This window comes from Trachurus japonicus, unplaced genomic scaffold (genome assembly GCF_045865225.1).
Source record: "Trachurus japonicus isolate A0001 unplaced genomic scaffold, Traja_1.0 AP031020.1".
Classification (NCBI taxonomy): Eukaryota; Metazoa; Chordata; class Actinopteri; order Carangiformes; family Carangidae; genus Trachurus; species Trachurus japonicus.
The window spans coordinates 1544136-1565744 of NW_028221153.1; the positions used below are offsets into that span (position 1 = coordinate 1544136).

Consider the following 21609-nt stretch of genomic DNA (forward strand, 5'->3'; position numbering starts at 1 on the left):
TTTTAACCCGAGCTAACAGGCTCTTCTTGGATTTGTACAGTAGGTGCAGTGCAGCAACGTTGGTTACATCAACCATGAAGCCATGATCGACGTGAAAAGAGAGAAATGAGTGAGCGGTTTTTTGTTTTTTTCAGGCAACAAGCGCGACAAGCACGAATGAAGCGATGATCCAAAAATGATCAAGCAGTGTGATACAAGCGTTTTAAGCAATTTTTTTTAAAAATTGCTTTTGGTGTGAACGCCCCATTACAACACAAAGCAAGGATATTAAGATCCTCCTGAACAGGAAAAAGAAGGCGTTCATGGCAGGAGACAGGGAGGAGGTGAGATCAGTCCAGAAGGAGCTGAAGAGAGAGCTGAGAAGGGCCAAGAACAGCTATAAAGGGAAGCTAGAGAGCAAGCTTCAGCAGGGCAATGCCAAGGAGGTGTGGAGGGGGATGAAGGAGATAACAGGGCTAAATGCATCTGGTCCAGCTGTGGAGTGGAGCCTCGACCTTGCTAATGAGCTAAACCTGCACTTCAACAGGTTTGACGCAGTCAACAACACCAATTAGATTGGAGGGACAGGACTCCCCCAACAGCTCAAGTCACACACCCCTTGCCCTCTCCCCTGCCTTGGCTGCTACTAGTCTCTCTCTTCCCCCTCGCTCTCCACGCAGTAGGTGGCACAGCCTCCTCACACCCTAACATCCCGATGACCTCTCCCCACCCCCCAGGCCCCCACGTTTTACATCGAGCCAGGTGAGACGGGAGCTATCCAAGCTCAGAGCCAAGAAGGCAATGGGCCCAGACCACATTCACCCCAGACTGCTCAGGGCATGTGCAGGACAGCTGGCAGAGGTGTTCCACTACCTGTTCAGCCTCTCTCTGGAGCTGTGGAGAGTCCCCCAGCTGTGGAAGACCTCCTGCATCATTCCAGTGCCAAAGGTGAAACATCCTAAGTCTCTCAATGACTATAGGCCAGTGGCACTGACCTCACATGTCATGAAGGTCTTTGAGAGACTGCTTCTGCAGCAGCTGAGGCCCGTGGTGAGCAGTTTCATGGACCCTCTGCAATTCGCCTACCAGGCCAGAATTGGTGTGGACGATGCCATCATTTTCCTGCTGCATAGGGCTGTCTCTCACCTGGAGGAGCCGGGGAGCTCAGTGAGAGTGATGTTCTTCGACTTCTCCAGCGCATTTAACACCATCCAGCCCTCCCTGCTAGCAGAGAAGCTCCATGCCATGCAGGTGGACCATGACATTGTGGCCTGGATAGCCAACTACTTATCTGACAGGCCACAGTATGTTAAACTCCAGACGACACTGTCAGATGTGGTGTCAGGAAGCACCGGTGCACCCCAGGGAATGGTGCTGTCACCGTTCCTCTTCACCATCTACACCTCAGACTTCAGACATAATTCCAGCACCAGTCACCTCCAGAAGTTCTCAGATGACTCCTCAATTGTTGGATGTATCAGCAAGGACGATGAGGAGGAGGACAGAGGTGTGGTGGAGAGATTTGTCCACTGGTCAGAGGAGAACCATCTCAGGCTCAACATCACCAAAACCAAAGAGCTGGTGATTGACTATCGGAAGCACGGGAGGCCCCCAACCCCCATTACCATCCAGGGGGAGCAGGTGGAGATAGTGGACTCCTGTTAGTTTTTGGGGGTCCACATCAACAACAGGCGGGACTGGAAGGACAACACAGATGCTGCATACAGGAAGGGACAGAGCCGCATGTACTTCCTGCGGAGGCTCAGGTCCTTTAACGTGTGCAGCAAACTGTTGGCCACGTTTCATTAATCCATGGTGGCCAGTGTGTTGTTCTTCGCTGTGGTGTGCTGGGGTGGAGGCATCAAGGAGGGAGAGAGGAACAGGATCAACAAGCTGGTGAGGAAGGCCAGCAGTGTGGTGGGCCGCAAACTGGACAGTCTGGAGGATAAAGGTCAAGATCAACAACATCCTGGAGAACCCCTCCCACCCCCTCTATGAGGAGCTGTGGTTGAGGGGGGGGGGCACCTTCAGCCAGAGACCGACTCTCCCAGGTGCAGAACGGAGCGGTTCAGGCGCTCCTTTCTCCCCACAGCCATCAGACTGTTCAATAGTGCTTGAGCGTGAGCACACACGCACACATGCACGAACACACACACAGAGATCCAAGCACTTTACTAACTCATAAGCCTTTATTTATTTTTATCAATTTATTTTATTTATTAGTGATAGGTTACCTTTTGTGTGCCTGTCTTGTATCTGTTGCTGCTGTGACAAAGTGAATTTCCCCCTTGGGGGATTAATAAAGTTTTATTCTATTCTATTCTATGATGGTTGTCATGAATGCAGTATGCTATACCATGATTGGTCAAAGCATTTTTTAAACTTTTTAAAATGACATCACCACCCCAAGTTTTTATTACATTACATGTGGACAGAGTTTTTTTTTAGACATACTGGTGTGGATGTGAATTTATTTGGAAACAGAGGAGATAAAAAGTGAGTTTGCTGAGTTTGTGTGGACTGGAGCTCAGAGAGAGGAGGTTGTTCAGTCAGAGTCAGCTGCAGCTTCCTGCTGATGGATGATTGACAGCTGAGTCATGGCTGTTACCAAACCTTGTTACCAAACCTTGTTACCAAATGGTGCCACAACGGGGTGGGGGAGGGGGGGCACAGGGGAGGGAGGGGGGCACAGTTAGGATGAGCTGATTGCTGATTAAATAAATGTAATAAATGCTGCAGAATTGAAAGATGTGTGATAAATGCTGCATCTTGATTTCCTGAGTTGTGCAAACAAACACAGTTTGTTGGTGTGTTGTAACGGCCGGCCAGGATGGGGGGAGGGTGGGGGGGTTGAGTGACAGGGACAGCCTCTGCCTCCTTTTGGTCAGCACTTATTTAACGACTCTGAGTCTGTGGTCACTTCAACACAGAAAAACTTCAGCTCTTTTCTCTCATTAAACAACAACCAGAGTCTGAGTTTCAACGCTGCTGCTCTCCAACGCCTCACATCAATCCAGATCAAACCCGGATCAACACCGACGATGATGACTGACAGGGCCGGGGGCGGCATACATGGCTGCCATGTCCCATCATGCCCCCCTGAGGTTCCCGGCCGGCCAATGGGGAGCTCCGGGGGGGGTGGTGATGATGCAGGTGGCCCCCCCCCACGGTATAAAACCCCGCGGCACCGTCTGGGCCCTCCTGAGCAGTTGGAGCATTCCCAGCCTGGCCTCGGGTGGAGGGATTGCAGGAGAAGGGAAACAAAACTACACGGCCTCACGACTGTGTAGTTTTGTTTAGTTTTTTGTGTGTTCGGGGAGGAAAAGGGGGGATAACCAACGAGGCTCAACACCGTTCTCATCTTGGATTTTTCTGGAAAATCTTTCTGGATAAGGAGAGTGTTGCTGGTCAAGTGAGCCGGGCTCCGTCCCATCAGACCCAGGCAGCCTTGTGGAGACAAGTGAGTAACCACTCATGTGCTGTATGGGGACCAGGTCTAGGACCGGGTCTAGGGACCGGGTCTGGGCTCTGATGGGCCTCACTGGCTTCTGGTGTTTTTGTGTGTTTGACATTAAGGTTGTGTGTATGTGTATGTGTGTGTCTCTGTGTGTGTGTGTGTGTGTGTATGGGGCCTCGTGCAGCAGCCGACTCTGCACCGATCTGAGAAAAGCCAAGAATAGCAGCTGATAGCATGAGAGTGGCCCGTCAGCTGGGGGCCCATGGCTTTTTAAGGGAATCAGCAGCACGGAGATCACTTCACCGGCTCAGATATGTCCACATGCTGCCTGTCAGTCAGACCGCAGGGGGGGGCCGGGGGGGAGGGGAGGGGGGGTTGTGTATTTTTGGCCACGGCCATATCTGTCGCTCAGATTCCTGTCTGTAAATATCAGCTGAGTTAAACTGGATCCGTCTTTTCCAACTTTCCAACTTTCCACTTTTTTTGTGGGGGGGGGGTTGGATTTTAAGGTTGTGTATTGGTACTATTGAGTATTGATTAGAAAGACAGATGATCGATCGGTCGGTTGCAGAGATGACGTCCAATCAGCTGACAGCACTGACAGACAGACGACGGCAGCTGCCCTGACGAGGCCTTTAATGTCACATTGAAAAAACAGCAGGAACAGTTGCACGAAGCAGCTTCTGTTGATCATCAGCTTTTTTTTATTTTATTTAACCTTTATTTAACCAGGCAGAATCAATTAAGAACAAGTTCTTATTTACAATGATGGCCTGACAAGAGGCATACGCTTCTTGAGGGGGAGGGGGAGGTGGAGGGGGGCTGTGAGGGAGAAAAGATAGGTTAAAAGACAATAGCAAATATGCACAACTATACAAACACTCAGCAGAAAAAACAAGACATACAAGTTAATAACAAGGATATTCAAGCATAAAAAGAATTAACAGACCAGATTTTTTACAAGCATAAAAGAGTAAATAGCATAAAAGAGTAAATATCCAAGGTTTTATTTTTCATTATAGCTGATTATAGATCATTAGCTTGTTATTGATCGTGTGCTTCTTATTGATTGTTATTACAGCTTGTTATTGGTGGTCAGATTTTCCTTCTGGGCTGTAAAAGTAAAAGTAAAAGTAAAAGCTGCTTCACTTTTCTCTTTGATGTGAAATGTTTTGTCAGAATAATTCAGTCCTGTGATGAGACGTTTCCCTGTGGAGAGGAAGAAGTTGTGGTCAGTAAACCTTTATTGACAGTCTGTGAAGTCATTATGAACATAAACATGATCGATATCAACATCATGACTCAAACAGGAAGCTGTTGTTTATTGGTGATTGGGTCTTTGGTGATTTGGTGCGTTCACTGGCCGTAGGGAGATGGAGCTTCATGTTACCTCGGGCTGCTGCTGCTGCTTTATTTATAGCTCTGCTTAACGACACACACTGAACGTTGACTAAAGTCCTTTCTATTTATACTTTCATCAGTGTCTGCTTCATTATTTAATGTTTCTACTGCTGCTGCTGCTGCTGCTGCTCTCAGATCAGCTCATTATTGATCTGACCGATCGGATCAGAGCTCGGAGCTGATCAATATGTCTGTGACTGACGGCAGTATGGAGGAGGAGGATCTTCTGGTGTAATACTACAGTAATAATGAAGTATCACTACAGTATTAATACCATTGTAATACTGCATTATTACTGTAGTGCTACGGTAATAATGCAGTATTATTACAGTATTAATGCCACTGTAATACTGTATTACTGCAAAAACTCAAAATCTTTCCAAGAATATTTGTCTTATTTCTTGTCAAAATGTCTCATTTCTAGTCAAAACTAATCTCTTTCCACTTAAAATAAGACTCATCACCTAAAAATTAACTTGTTTTTAGATCATTTTCATTTGTTTCAAACTAATTTTCACTTGAAATAAGTAGAAAAATCTGCCAGTGAAAACAGGTTTTTTGTGCTTCTACAGATTCTTCTACTTATTTCAAGTGAAAATCTGCTTGAAAGAAGTAAAAAGTGTCTAAGAACAAGCTGCTTTTTAATGTGATGAGTCTTATTTTAAGTAGAATGAATGACTAGAAATAAGACAGATATTCTTGGTAAGGTATTGAGTTTTTGCAGTGCAGTGGCTCCTAACTTCATATTTGAAGAGGCCCAAGCAGAAGTCTTAGTGGCACACGACATGAATCAACTTACAAAGCAAATATTCACATTTCCTTTTCATTATCGGTCTAACACCTTTGACCGATGAGTCCAGATTCTCAGAGTCGCCTCTTCCACATTTCACCAGTGTTCAAATAAAAAACCTCACTGGTCTCATACGTACAAGTAGATGAAACATTTACTTCCACGGTCTCAAACTTTAGAGGCAAAATGCAACAGGGTCAGTTAATTAGTTAGTTAGTTGCCTTCATTTAAAGTCGTGTATACTGAGCCTCATTTACAGCGCAGTCAGTCTGGAGCAGTGTGTGTGTGTGTGTGTGTGTGTGTGTGTGTGTGTGTGTGTGTGTGACACCTGCTGCTGTCACATCAGCCTCTCTCTCTCTCAGCTGTTACTTCTTCAGTCACTGGTGTTTTATTATCTGATGACTCATGTTTATTTTTCACTGTCGGAGGAGAAAGAGAAAATTGATGTTTTCACAGAACTGACAGTTATAAATAGTTATAATGATTCTTGTTTTTATTATTCAGGTAGTTATGGTAGTAGTATTCAGTGTGTTCATTGAAGTTAATAAGCAATACACTGCAAAAACTCAAAATCTTACCAAGAATATTTGTCTTATTTCTTGTAAAAAATGTCTAATTTCTAGTCAAAACTAATCTCTTTCCACTTAAAATAAGACTCATCACATTAAAAAGCAGCTTGTTTTTAGACACTTTTTACTTCTTTCAAGCAGATTTTCACTTGAAATAAGTAGAAAAATCTGACAGTGGAGCAAGTTTTTCTTTCTTATTACAAACACAAAAAACTAGCTTTCACTGGCAGATTTTTCTACTTATTTCAAGTGAAAATTAGTTTGAAACAAGTGAAAATGATCAAAAAACAAGTTCATTTTTAGGTGGTGAGTCTTATTTGAAGTGGAAAGAGATTAGTTTTGACTAGAAATGAGACATTTTGACAAGAAATAAGACAAATATTCTTGGTAAGATTTTGAGTTTTTGCAGTGTAACATTAGATGAATATCCATGTTGTTGTTAAATGTTGGTTGTTGATCACACAAACTTTTATAGTTTGTAAACTTGAACCAAAGAAAAAAAGTGAAGGAGAAGCTTCACAACTATCAGCTTTAACCTGGACTCAGTGTGTGTGTGTGTGTGTGTGTGTGTGTGTGTGTGTGTGTCGGGGGTGGGGGGGTTAAGTGTTGAGCCCCTCCCTTCACACTCGCTGTGAAAACACAGAAGCTTTAACGACCTGTGATGAAGCTGTTTGATGATGTTTCCACACGTTTCTGCTTCTGCTTCTTCTCTTTAAACGTCAGAGTCTGATTGGACAGAAACATGAAGACATTATTTATTTTTAAGATTTAATGGTTCATGTTTCACAACTGGAACAAAACATTCAATTTAACTTTATCTACAAGTATAAATACACACGTCTGTGACAGAGCAGACAGATTTATGATGAGAACAGCTGCAGCGACAGTGAGACTGGAACCAGAACAGAAACCAGAACCCCGTTATCGATCGGTATTATTGATTATCTGCAGCTTTACACTGCAAAAACTCTACATCTTTCCAAGAATATTTGTCTTATTTCTTGTCAAAATGTCTCATTTCTAGTCAAAACTAATCTCTTTCCACTTGAAATAAGACTCATCACCCAAAAATTAACTTGTTTTTAGATCATTTTCGCTTGTTTCAAACGAATTTTCAATTGAAATAAGTAGAAAAATCTGCCAGTGAAAGCAAGTTTTTTGTGCTTGTAATAAGGAAGAAAAACTTGCTTTCACTATCAGATTTTTCTACTTATTTCAAGTGAAAATCTGCTTTAAAGAAGTAAAAAGTGTCTAAAAACAAGCTGCTTTTAATGTGATGAGTCTTATTTTAAGTAGAATGAGATTAGTTTTGACTAGAAATAAGACAAATATTCTTGGAAAGATTTTGAATTTTTGCAGTGTAACATTCCTCTGCTCCTCCTTCTTTGACATCTCTTAGTCCATCGCCATGGAAACACAGCGGTTTCCGATGGCGATGCCACCGTGATCAGATTCCGTATCGACAGCAGTTTCTTTCGCTCACACTTTCCTTCTGCTGCTGTTTCCTCTGACCCCTCCGACACATGGCCGACCTGCAGCTGCCGTCGTCCGTCATCTGACCCCAACAAGCCCCAAGCCCCCCGACACTTATAGCAGTGGACCCTCACACATGTTCACTTTACACAGGCTGAAATGACGATGCACTGCAAAAACTCAATACCATACCAAGAATATTTGTCTTATTTCTAGTCAAAATGTCATTTCTAGTCAAAACTAATCTCATTCTACTTAAAATAAGACTCATCACATTAAAAAGCAGCTTGTTTTTAGACACTTTTTACTTCTTTCAAGCAGATTTTTCACTTGAAATAAGTAGAAAAATCTGACAGTGGAGCAAGTTTTTCTTTCTTATTACAAACACAAAAAACTTGCTTTCACTGGCAGATTTTTCTACTTATTTCAAGTGAAAATTAGTTTGAAACAAGTGAAAATGATCTAAAAACAAGTTCATTTTAGGTGACGAGTCTGATTTTAAGTGGAAAGAGATTAGTTTTGACTAAAATTGAGACATTTTGAAATAAGACAAATATTCTTGGAAAGATTTTGAGAAACACTGTTTTCCACAAGACAGTTAGTTTCAAGATTCAAGAAAACTTTATTGTCATTGTTCAATTGTACAATGAAATTCTGTTGGCACTTCTCAGGCTTCCAATCAATCAACTAACTAACTAACTAACTAAAACACGATAAATGTAAATGTACTTTTATTTTTTGTAAATGTACTTTATTCATACAGCCCGCTTTTCTGTATAAATATTGCAAATTGAATCGTAGGCAACTGGACTTGTATTTGTCCTGACCTCTGCTGAGAGAGGAGCTGAACTGGAGCTGTAAATCCTTGACTACAGCTCCCATGATGCTTTGGGAGAGTGAAACCTAAGACTTGACAGATGCAGGTGTCTATTTGTGGAGAGAGGGATGGATTATGGGATGCCAGCAGTGTCTCCTCTTCTACCAACTGTTGCTGTTGCTGCTGCTGCTGTGTTTCCTCTCTCATCAGTGTCTCATTAACGTCTCTGTCTCTGTCTCTGTCTCTGCAGGCTGCCGACCAACATGTCGACACAGGCGCCAACGTTCACACAGCCGCTGCAGAGCGTCGTAGCACTTGAGGGTAGTGCTGCGACGTTCGAGGCTCAAGTTAGTGGTAAGGAACTTCCTGTCCACTCACTTCCTGTCTGAGACATTTAGTCCAGTCATTTTATGAAATAAGGTTGAACAAATTGCAACAGAAGCAAACTCAACTGGTTTTGTATCCTCAACATGTCCTGAGTGAGAGAAAAAAAGCCCAGAAGAATCCCATTAGGGGAAAGTTTAGGAAAAGACCCAAATATAGCCCATTCATACGCCTATTCATTATTTTTTATGTGAATAGGGTAAAAGTTTTAACCTTTAGATATCTCCATGAAAATTACTGAATTCCACCGTTTTGGCAGCACATGTATAAAGGGTGCTGTGGTGGTACCAGCATGAAAACTGGAATGAGTTGACTCCAGAGGTTCATAAAAGGACCTGTGTATTGTCTTGAATATTCGGACCAAGTCAAGGAGTTTACTTTAGCTTTAATGAGCTAGGTTGCTTAGCCTACCATGTAAAACGAGTGCTTCCCGCAGCGACGGATTCTTGAAAAATTGCAGTCATCTTGAAATTTAAAGTGGTTTCTTGTTGGTTGACCGATGGAGTCAACTCATTCCAATGTTCATGTTGGTACCACCACAGCACCTTATATAGGCCTACATGTGCCGTCAGAACGGTGGAATTTATGCAAATGTGCTAATGTTAACAAAGAATTTCAAAAAACTTGTAATACATTTTTTGTTTGTCTTAATGAAAGTAATCAACTCAGTAATTTTAATGGAGATATCTAAAGGTTAAAAATTTTACCCTATTCACGTGAGAAAAATAATGAATAGGCGTATGAATGGGCTATATTTGGGTCTTTTTCTAAACTTTCCCCTAATGGGATTCTTCGGGGCTTTTTTCCCCTCACTCAGGACATGTTGAGGACACAAAACCAGTTGAGTTTGCTTCTGTTGCAATTTGTTCAACCTTTTTTCATAAAATTACTAGACTAATTTCCAGAATAAGGCGTTGTGTTCAGATAGCATGTTGTTGTTGTTGACTCTGAGCTAATCTAATCTGGATCTCTGGGTTGTGTGGTTCTCCGCTGCAGGTTCTCCAGTTCCTGAGGTGAGCTGGTTCCGTGATGGCCAGGTTCTTTCCGCCGCCGCTTTGCCCGGCGTTCAGATCTCGTTCAGCGACGGCCGCGCTGTTCTGAGGATCCCCGCTGTGACCGCCGCACACAGCGGAAGATTTTCTGTCAGAGCCACCAATGGCACTGGACAAGCCACAAGCACCGCCGAGCTCCTAGTTACAGGTGAGGCCTCAGGTAGACTCGTACAACAGCCAACAACTACCGCTACACCATTGACAGTACTCAACCAGTTAATTGTGAGAAGTTATCAAGATATGTTTTAAAGTCATTCTAGCATTTTTCAAAAAGATGGGGTTTCTTTTTCACATTGAACATAATTTTATCAGAGGCCATGTATGATGCAACTTCCTTAAGCCACATTGAGACAGTGGGTGGGTTTTCACTTTTCCACAGTATGGCAATACATTTATTTCCAGCAATTAGGGATAGCCTAATATAGGGTTTCTCAACGGGGGCGGTACCGCCCCCTGGGGGGCGTTCTGAACTTTGTGGGGGGCGCTGGGAGCGTGAGGGCTGAGAGGGGGGCGCTCAGGCAAAAATGGGGGGCGCCACAGGGGCGGTGCGTGGCGCAGTGGTTAAAGCGGCCACCCCATGTGGAGGCTACAGTCCTCAACGCAGGCGTCCCCGTTTCGAATCCCGCGTCGGGCGGCCCTTTCCTGCATGTCATTCCCCCTCTCTGCTGTGCTATCAAGTAAAGGCAAAAAAGCCCCCCAAAAAAAAAAATGGGGGGCGCCACAACTTGGCTCCTACAAAGTTCATTTGAGTTCTACTTTTTCAACTTTAATGGTTTCCCAACTTTTTAAGTGCAAATAACCGACATAAATAACCTACTTTTCAACTGATTTAACCCGCAAATATAACACTCATAATGCGGGAAATTCCCGCACACGTTTCAAACCAACCATAGTGCGCACTACAGGAGCGCTGCGTCAGACGGTCTGACTTAAATGACACACACACGTCTTTGTATAGTTTACCCATAGGCTACTGAATGAAGTTAGATGGATTTTTTATACAAACATTAGTGTAGGCTACAGGCTGAAGAAAGAGGAATAGCAGAGCTCCTGTGACTGCTCGTCCCTGCGAGGAGCAGGTGACCCGAGCCGTCTTTTTTTTTTTTTTTTTTTAGCGGCGCCGTCTTTACAGGTGAAGCACACGCACATGTCCGCCCGACTTTACCCAACAGGGTTTTCCTGCCGATCTAAGGTGATTTTTGGCTGCCACCTTAATAGTTACAGGGTGCATGTTGGGTCTTTATAGCGTCTTGCACAAACACCTCGTTTAAAGAGGGAAGCCCGTAAATTACCAGCGGCGTAATGTCAATAGAAACCGAGGGGGCAGGTGCCCCCTCAGATTTGAGGGATGTTTTTTTTTTTTTTTTTTTAAGTTACTTTACCTTACTTATTATTTTACCATCTAGCTATGATCAGTGGTCATATTGAGTGAAATGTATTACAAATAATGTCATAGTCCATCTCAAAAATACATCATTGCCTTTTTCCAAAAATTACAACTCCCCTCCTTTCTGATGGATGTGGTCTCTTCCACCCTGACTCACACACGCGCACCTTGCCTGCATCAGTCCGTGCTTGGGGTAAAAAAAAAAAAAAAGTCTGTGCTAGGGGAGGGGAGCTACCTTCAATGGAAATGTGAGAGCAGTGTAACATTAAACTAGGGATTTCAAATGTTTAATCAAAGTGGAACTATGCAAGTCCGCTGCTTTTCCGCTGTTTTGCTAGCAGTCCCTGGCCATGTGCATTTGTTTACGATGAAGCCACGAAAAATCAATATATGGAGTGGTGAAATAAGTTTTTTGAAAGACATCCACCTTATTGTTCCACATTGTTAGCCAAGATAATGTTTCTGAAATTCAGTTTTACCAACTTTTTGGTCCCCAGTTAGTGCCCAAAATAAGTGATTTGAGGGCATCCTCAAAAAAATTTTGCACGCACAATTGGACATTCTAGCACCAAATCAACAATCTTTTTTTTTTTTAACCGCAACATAGGGTTCCCGTCATGATATTGTTTGTATTTTGAGCATTAAAACTTCCATAGTCCATAGTTTTCTTTGTTTGATATGTCAAGAGACTTTTGGTTGAGTAACCATGGACAGCTCCGTCATCATTACCATCATTATGGGCAGTTTTTGTTCTAGAGACCTGTAAAAAAATAAATAATTTAGGTCAAATGCTGGAAATTTGAAGTCTGCTTTTTGAAAATGACAAACTGTTTTGGTGCTTGAAATATGTTTACCAGAGTCTTAGCTTCACGAAAGCAGTGAAATATGAATAAAGTAACAGATAAGTGTAGAAAACAAGTTTAAACCGAAATTTTGTAACATTGTTTTTTTTTTTGGGGGGGGAGGGGGGCGGTCAGAGGATCATGGTATGGCCAGGGGGGCGTTGGTTCAAAAAAGGTTGAGAACCACTGGCCTAATACAACGTGTCTTCCTTATCTTGTTAGCGGGTAAAACAGATAAATCCCCTAGCAAAATCAATCTTAGTGAGTGAGGAATCTCAATCCCTGTGATGCCCTTGAGTGCATCCAGAATACGATCCCAAAATTGTTTCAAATTTACACAGTCCCAAAACATATGAATAAGACTTCCTGTTGCGGCCTTACACCTAGGACAAAGTTCAGAAATAGTACCGTACATTTTATGGAGTCTCTCTGGTGTGAAATAAATGTTATGAATGAGATTAATCTGTAGAAGCCTATGGCGGCTATTATAAGAAAACTTTTGAGCTGAGCTACACAGCGCCTCCCAATCACAGTCTTTAAAGGTGAAACCAAGATCTTGCTCCCATTTAGCCCTAGATTTCAGAGTTTTATTTGTCAGGAGATCCAGTATTCTGCTTCATATCACGGACACCATGCCCTTAGAGTGTTGAATGCCCTTCAGAATGTTATCAGTTACAGGAGATTCTAGGGGGGTTGGATGCCCACCCTGTTGAGAGCACATAAAGTGCCTGACCGGCAGATATTTAAAGAAATGTGCAGCAGGAAGGTTGAAGGACTCTTTTAATTGTTCAAAGGATTTGAGTATATTATTATCATAGAGGTCGCCAAATGTTTTAATCCCCATGCTGTGCCACCTCTTAGTGAGACCATCTCTTAGTGCAGGTGGGAGTGCTGGGTTATAACTCACCTGTCCTTTGAGTCTAACTCACCTGTCCTTTGAGACTAACTCACCTGTCCTTTGAGTCTAACTCACCTGTCCTTTGAGTCTAACTCACCTGTCCTCTCCTGTCCGTGTGCAGCGGAGACGGCGCCTCCAAACTTCCTACAGAGACTGCAGAGCTCCACAGTGAGACAGGGCAGCCAGGTGAGGCTGGACGTCAGAGTCGCAGGTATCCCTGCACCTGTGGTCCAGTTCTACAGAGAGGGAGCCGAGATCCAGAGCTCGGCCGACTTCAGGATCCTCCAGGAGGGAGACCTGTACAGTCTGCTGATCGCCGAGGCCTTCCCAGAGGATTCTGGGACATACTCCGTGACCGCCACCAACAGCAGTGGACGAGCCACCTCTACCGCCGAGCTGCTGGTTCAGGGTGAGACGCTCAGACGTTCATTAGATACACACAAAAACTCCTGGGACCCAAAAGTTGGGTCAAAAAGAATAACCCATAATGGGTTATTCTTTTTGACCCAACTTTTGGGTTAAAGCAGAAGTAAGCGATATTTCCGATGACGAAGGCGGGGGCTGCTAACTCCATCGGCTGACAAGAAGTTATGGTGCGTTCAAGGCAACCCATAACTCGTGTTTTTCCGACCTGTGAAGTCGTACCAGTTCGATCTGGTACGACTTAACGGGTCAGAAGTTACGAGTGGCCGTTATAGTGACTTTCACAGGTAAAACAGGTGCAACAGGTCAGAAAAACACGAGTTATGGGTTGCCTGTAACGCTACAAAGTCGTAAGTCGTGACTTGAAGCCGTAACTTACGGTTTCAAAAGCCTGCCTAGAACGCAGCATTAGCCAAAACGACCGGATCGCTTACTTCTGCTTTAAGTACTTGACCCAAAGGTTAGGTTATATTGACTACAATGTTGTGAAAAGTAAAACAACAGGCAGGCAAACTCTTGACAGGTTACTGTTCATATTATAAATGTGTTTATAACCCAGAAAATGGGTTATTCTTTGAAAAATAACTCAAAATTTTAACCCAACAAAAGCAACCCAGAAATTGGGTTGAAGAAATAACCCAAGAGCTTTTAGTGTGTAACCCAGAAAATGGGTTACTCTTTGAAAAATAACCCATAAATGGTATAATAACCAAAACAACCCAAGAACTGGGTTAAAATATTAGCTCTATAACCCAAAAATGGGTTACTCTCTGAAAAATAATAACCATAATTTTAACCCAACACAAGTAACCCAGAAATTGGGTTAAAGAAATAACCCAGGAGTTTTTAGCGTGTAAACGACTGTTACCGCCGAACTGCTGGTTCAGGGTGAGACTGTTTAACAAACTCACACCTACTGGATGATGAGTCTTAGCTTAGCACTAAGCTCACCACTGAGCTTCCTCCTGGTGGAGTTTGATCAACATGTAAAAGTTTCTGAACACGATCAGCCAATGCAGAAGGTAATACAGCAGAAAACCTTCTCATTTAGCGCTAGCTTCTTTGTTAGCTTCTGGGTTAGCCTCCACAAAATGGAGGCAGGAAAGGAAATTAATTTTTTATTAAAGGGAATTTGTGCTGTGTGTGTGAAAACATCCTGTTAAGGTCTCTGTGCCCGTTTAACTATAAGTTTCATTTATCTCACTGGACCTTCAAATTAGTGTCAAAGCTATGAAATATGAAACTATTCACCTCTAAATGAACAAGATTTTAAACTTTCACAAGAAAGAACAATTGGTGTGTTGACCATGTGACCATGTGACCATGTGACTCACACCTTGATGTGTTTGTACCTGTGCTCAGGTGAAGAAGCCGTTCCAGCAAAGAAAACCAAGACCGTGATTTCAACCTCTCAGATCTCAGGGAGCCGTCAGACCAGAGTGGAGAAGGTACGAACACTCGACATCTAATCATCAATAATGATCAGTATCAGTTAGGGGTGGGCAAAAATATCGATACAGCAATATATCGCGATACGATATATATATTGGAAATCGCAATATCATATTGTATAGTGACTCAAGTATTGTGATGCGTATCGTATCGTGAGGCCCTTGGCAATGCCCACCCCTAGTATCAGTAATCACTGAGCAGCATGCAGAACTCCCTAACCCCCCCTCTAACCCCCCTCCCCTCCCCCATAATTGTTTGTCCTCAGAGGATGGAGGCCAGTTTCCAGGCCTCCTCCATGATGCAGATGCAGGTGGAGGGAGTGGAGCTGGCTCAGCAGCTGGCTCACAAGACTCCACCTAGAGTGCCTCCCAAGCCCACATCCAAGTCCCCGACACAGGCCTCACTGGTCGCCAAGGTGACCGGAGCACGCCAACAGTCGCCATCGCCAGTCAGACACGTGAAGGCGCCAACGCCCACACCTGTCAGGTGGGTGGAGCCTTTATTTCATTTTTCATTTATTAGTTTATTTCATAGGGACAGTGCACCACTAATCAACAGAGTTAAAAGAAAAACTGTAAGTGGGCCAGAGTTAGCCAACAAGGCTAGTTTTCCTCTGTTGTCCCTGGCCAGATGTTAAAGGCAACCTAAAAGCCAAAAAAAGGGGGCAACAATTAAGTTCTTTCAAAACACAACTTACATAACAATCTACCTAGTAAAAGCTCCTAATAACAAGTAAAACAGGTAAGAAGTCTGACATACAGCATAACAAAAGCTCATGGCATGATGATATAACATGCAGACAGGGAGAAGAAGAGCAAAGCAAGAGAAGAAAGTACAGCTAGAAACACATGCAAGTAGCGCACAGAGCTACGACATTAGCACACAGAGCTAAGACATTAGCACACGGAGCTAAGACATTAGCACACAGAGCTAAGACATTAGCACAAACAATATCAGACATTACAAGGTAGGACATAAATGGCATTAGGCAAGAAAACAAAAGCTAACAAACAAGCAAACAAACAGGAAAAAACAAAACAGGACATATAATTACAAGCATTGAGAAACAGCACAAATAATGATTGATTAGTGATTTACATGATTAGTGATTACATGATTGATTATTGATTAACCATTGCCTTAACTCTCTTTTAAAAGAATAGTGAGTGCTTGATTCTCTAATAGACCCTGGTGTTGAGTTCCAGTCCTGCGCTGCTTTTACTGAGACACAGGATTTACACTTTACTTGAATAGGTATTCATAAGATTGACATAACACTGTCATAAACATCAATGAATACTTATGACAGCTGTGGTTAAGTGTCATTCGGTAAGTTATGTCACTTTTGATGCAAAGTTGACATGAGATGTTTTTGTTCTGACAACTTGACATAAAGACAATTTAAACTGTCATAGCAGACCTAATGGCCAAACTTTAACAATGATGTCAAGTTGTCATAACAAGGAACATCTCAAATAATGTCAACTTTGCATCAAAAGTGACATAACTTACCGAATGACACTTAACGACAGCTGTCATAAGTATTCATTGATGTTCATGACAGCTGTTATGTCATGGTTATGACAGTGTTATGTCAATCTTATGAATACCCATTCAAGTAAAGTGGTACCAGACTTGGATTTTGTTTACTATTTGATAACTCGATACATGACTTCAGAAACGTAGCTTCGTGGTTTTGTGGCAGCCTTTAACGTGACCTCCCTCCCCCGTCTCCAGGCCTGCCTCCCCCACATCGAGACTCTCGGTCTCCCCCATCAGGCCCGTCAAGTCTCCCATCACCGCACGCAAACAGGCGGTCGCCGGCGCCGACGTGCCGCCGCCATGGAAACAGGGCGGCTACACGGCGGAGGCCAGCTACAGCAGCATGACCAGCATGATGACCAGCAGCGTGATGAGCAGCAGCAGCACCGTGACCCAGCTGGGCCACGAGCAGCACTGGGAGCAGCAGGTCACCGGGGTCAGAGAGGTGAGGGGGGGGCCGAGGTCACCACCCAGCAGTTTGATTGGCAGGAAGAGGGTCCTTCCTGCCAATCAAACTGCTCTGTTGACCTTTGACCTGTATATGTGTGTATGTGTGAGAAGGACATCGTCTCTTTGTTTTCTATGTGGCGGCGCCATGATGGTGAGGATGAAACTAACTGTGCGTTCACACCAAAAGCTTCCAAAGCGTCAAAAACGCTCGAGGCTGGGCGTCAGACAAGACAGCTCCCAAAACGGCAAATATTTTCAGCCGCTTTGGCCGCTCGTCACGTGACTGACGTCAAAGTTCGATCGCGCTGGTCACTGGGGAGCCGAAGGACAAAAAAAAGAAAAAAAAAGGCAGCCGACTGACATCTCTATTCTGACAGGTTGCCGCCGGTTGTCGCCGAACCGGGTCATAGCTAATTACCCTAAAGTTAACCAGGGCTCAACTTCTCGTCTGGTGAAGCTTTGGACGCTTTGGAAGTGCGGCGACGCTCAGTGTCGCCGGGCGCTCATTGAAAATGAATTGACTTCCGGCGTTTTGACGCTTTGGAAGCTTTTGGTGTAAACGCACAGTAAGACCGCCACAGTGACTGGCATCAATCAGGTTGTTGTCATGGCGACGGCAAATATAACCATCGCATTTCACAACGTTGCCTGTTTTTCAACCAGACCTGGTTGAAAATGCTTTTATTTTATTTTCATGATTTTCATTGTCGTAGGTTTAAACATGAGCAGAACTCATGGATGAACAGATCCGAGATGTAAAGGTCACAAATATAACAGATGTTTCATATTTTCCTTGACTGTGAAAACAGGAAGTGACTTGAAACGTTTGTGAGTCAGAGTGTTTGAAGGGTTTGGTTGAAAAACGTCTGCCCCTCTTCGTCTCCTCGTCCGTCTCTCCATCACTTCCTCCACCGTCCGTTTGAGTGTCTTTACCTCGTCACAGTTTAACACCAGTGTGAAAGTCAACGTGAGCCTTTATTGATCTGGTTGTCAGCCTCAAACGGTCCAACAACTGGAGGAGTCGGAGTCGCCAAGTCGGCAACTGGACAACAACTCCTGTTTTACCCAAAAGGCAGTGGGACAGGACGAGGAGATGACGCGACATAACCCTCCTCCATCCCATAGTTTGGGGGGAATCTGTGAAAGTTTAGACGACAGCGATGCGACATCATCGGACAGAGAGAGAAAGTGTTGTGCTCCTCCTGTGATGATGTCATCAGCGTGTCACAGTGAAGATCTGTCGTCCATCTTCACCCATGAAGACGGAGAACACGTCAACACGTTGTCCAGTTTGTCTGATGATGAAACAAGATCAGCCGTTCAAGATGTCCGCCCGGCGCTCTGGCCACCTGAGGAGCAGGTACCTTCTGAAGCTCCGCCTCTTTTTTGACTCTTTTTTTTTTGGGTCACTTTTCTTCACAGAGCACTTCTTTTTCTTATTCTTTTTTCCTGCTCATGTTGTTTTGTTTCTTGATCTCACGGTTTCAGTCACTGCATGTCAAACAGGATGTTACATGAGTACATTTACATACAGCGGTATCCTGTCACACAACGGGAGCGTACCTATGTTCCCTGTTTTTCCCAAAAAGGGTCCTATCCCCAGTCGCAATACATACCGGGGAACATAGGACCCTTTTTCAAAAAAAGGTCCTATGTTCCCTGCTGTTGCTGGTCGATGGACTCTCTCTCTCTATCTGGCCTGTCTAGCCTCTACCTGGTCTTTTTACTCAACTTTTACTCAACCAACTCCTTTCTTCATTGCCTAAACCCAACCAATGGGACAATTACACTTCTCACTCAAAGTCACAACTCCACTTCCAGGTATTGGGGAAAAGTGGGGAACATAGGACCCTTTTTCTAAAATAAGGTTCTATGTTCCCCGGTCCCATACAATGTGGGGAACATAGGACCCGGGGAACATAGGGATGACCCCCACACAGCACAGTGACACCGCTGCCGTGCACACGTACTCATTCAGGTGTGATGTCTTTATTACAGAGGCCGGTGGACACTGAGCTTTATGCCATTGCAATGTATTATTTAATTAGTTCACCAAGTACTACCCTCATGTGGACTAAGGGCTGGGAGAAGTTTCAGAGTCCTCCGTGGCTTCTCTGAGTTACAGGGGGTCTCGGCGTAGCAGTGCATGTCCATATGACGGTTGCAAATGGATACCAACTGTCTTCGTGACAAAAAGACACACCAAAAAACATCCAAATACCTCCATTCTGCTTGTCTGTAATGTCTGTCTTGTATTGAAGCTCCGACATGAGAAATTGTCCCGAAAAAAATTAAATAAGTCTATATTTCAAGCTTGTTTTGTAGCGGAAGCTCCTCTTCCTGGTCTGTCCAAAATCTCACGAGATTTGCGCCGGCAAACAAGCTTGAAATATAGACTTATTTAATTTTTTTCGGGACAATTTCTCATTTTGGGGCTTCAATACAAGACGGACATTACATACGAGCAGCATGGAGGTATTTGGATGTTTTTTGGTGTGTCTTTTTGTTACGAAGACAGTTGGTATCCATTTGCAACCGTCATATGGACATGCACTGCTACGCCGAGACCCCCTGTAACTCAGAGAAGCCACGGAGGACTCTGAAACTTCTCCCAGCTCTTAGTCCACATGAGGGGGAGGAGATCATGATAATGCAATTTGAATTTTGGGTGAACCATTCTTTTAATCAAGTATTAAATCAAAATCAAACAAAGGCACCAGGGATTCATTTGAAGGAACTGCTTAGTGTCCCCCCGCCAGTCCCTGTATCTCTGTGTTGCCATGGATGTGCTGATATCTATGTGCTGCTGGTTGTGTCTCCAGGCCGGGGGAGGGAAAAGAGCCGGCGCGGTGGCCACGGTGGTGGCCGCCGTCGACCTGGCTCGTGTCCGCAAGCCGGTGCATGTGGATGTGGAGGGTGGTGGAGCTGACGAGGAGGAGGAGGAGGCTGTGGAGGTAGAGATAAGGCAGCAAGGTGGGGCCGCCGCCGCCGCCGCCATGGTGGCTGATCAACAATGGACGACGATGAGGGTGCAGGCTGGACAGATGCTCACTACTGCTCAGGAGTTTGCACATGAACCAACGCTGCCACTGCCTCAGGTCAGAGGCTGCAGCACCAGGAGACTCTCTAGTTTCTGCACTGGCAAACAATTTTCTTTTCGGTAACACTTTACTTGAATATCATAAGATTGACATAACACTGTCATAAACATCAATGAATACTTCTGACAGCTGTGGTTAAGTGTCATTCGGTAAGTTATGTCACTTTTGATGCAAAGTTGACATTGTTTGAGATGTTCCTTGTTATGAGAACTTGACATCATTTTTAAAGTTTGTCCATTAGGTCTGCTATGACAGTTTAAATTGTCTTTATGTCAAGTTGTCAGAACAAAAACATCTCAAACAATGTCAACTTTGCATTAAAAGTGACATAACTTACCGAATGACACTTAACCACAGCTGTCAGAAGTATTCATTGATGTTTATGACAGCTGTTATGTCATGGTTATGACAGTGTTATGTCAATCTTATGAATACCTATTCAAGTAAAGTGTTACCATCAATTTCCCAAAATTATTTGCCAGTGCTCTCAGATAACTAAAATCTCCCAACGAGCTCGTCGGCACATCCATAAACTGTCCATATTTACTGTGTGAAACTCTTGCTGAGGTTGTAACGCTCTTGTGAACTCTGTTGTGTGAACTCCAGATTCAGAGAGCAACAGAAATCTCCTCCTACCACGTGGACACTCGTGGTCTCGCCCCGTCCCCAGTGCCACATTTCACAGTTTCTAAAGTCTCTGTCCCCAAACTCGAGTCTAGCTCTGAGGTAAGAGAGGCAACGTCGGGCAAGCAGGAGAACAGTCAGGAATAACAGAAAGCAAGGATGACTAACCCTTCACCCCAGCCCTTTACTTAGTCACCGCCGACCCGTCAATCCGTGCATCCTGTAATAGTTACAGTTCACAGCGATGACGTCATCTGGATTCAGAGTATAGCTCATTTAGTAATCGACTTCATCTCCAGCTGATGCTGATCAGTCTGAGTTAACAACAGATCCAGTCAGGGTTTGGGTACATGTGCACTGTTTCTCCACTAGATGGCTCCATACATCACACTTTGCAGAGTACATGGGAAGAAAGAAACAGTGAAGACTGTTACAGTAGTGTGATAAATCTTTATATCAGACTGAATCTGCAGAACTGTCAGTTTCACAAAGTCCACTAAAGATTGACTCATTTTAAACCTGTAAGAGTCCATAGCTAACAATATCAGGGTTAGGTTAGAGTTGTAGGCAGTAAAAGTGACTCCACCCTCCATATTTGCTGCTGCATCATGAGTACCTCTCTGATCACAGCTCCACGTTCAACATGTGACAGGAAGCTGGACAAAGACGTGATTGGCTTAATGCTGCATGGAGGGGGGGTCAGGGTTAGGGTTAGGGTTATCACTGCTTGCCTGAGATGCAAACTTGTTGTGACCTGTACTGTAGTGATAAAAATACTGTCCCTCAAATAACACGATGGATCCGCTTTTAACTCTTTTGTTGTTCTCCGCTCCCTTAATCAATAATCAATAAACCACTCATTAATCCGGCTTCATTTAAAATTCATCCCTTCGTTTTTTCCCACTGTAGTTTTAATAATATAACTAACGAGCTGTAGCACCTTCCCTGTGCTGTGGTTTAACACCAAC

The 21609-nt window shown here is 43.9% G+C and overlaps 1 protein-coding gene across 1 annotated transcript in view; it reads left to right on the plus strand.

The window, feature by feature from the left end:
• Nucleotides 1–3182: 3182 nt before the first annotated feature.
• The window catches only part of LOC146959844 (titin-like), a 35212-nt gene continuing 16785 nt past the window's right edge, over nt 3183–21609 (plus strand). Inside the window, exons 1-9 of the mRNA XM_085772865.1 lie at nt 3183–3439; nt 8737–8840; nt 9867–10070; nt 13171–13458; nt 14835–14920; nt 15190–15410; nt 16662–16911; nt 19739–20014; nt 20624–20743. Of these exons, the coding sequence (XP_085628991.1) occupies nt 8750–8840; nt 9867–10070; nt 13171–13458; nt 14835–14920; nt 15190–15410; nt 16662–16911; nt 19739–20014; nt 20624–20743 (1536 nt within the window). The 5' untranslated portion in view covers nt 3183–3439; nt 8737–8749. The remainder of the gene's footprint in view (nt 3440–8736; nt 8841–9866; nt 10071–13170; nt 13459–14834; nt 14921–15189; nt 15411–16661; nt 16912–19738; nt 20015–20623; nt 20744–21609) is intronic.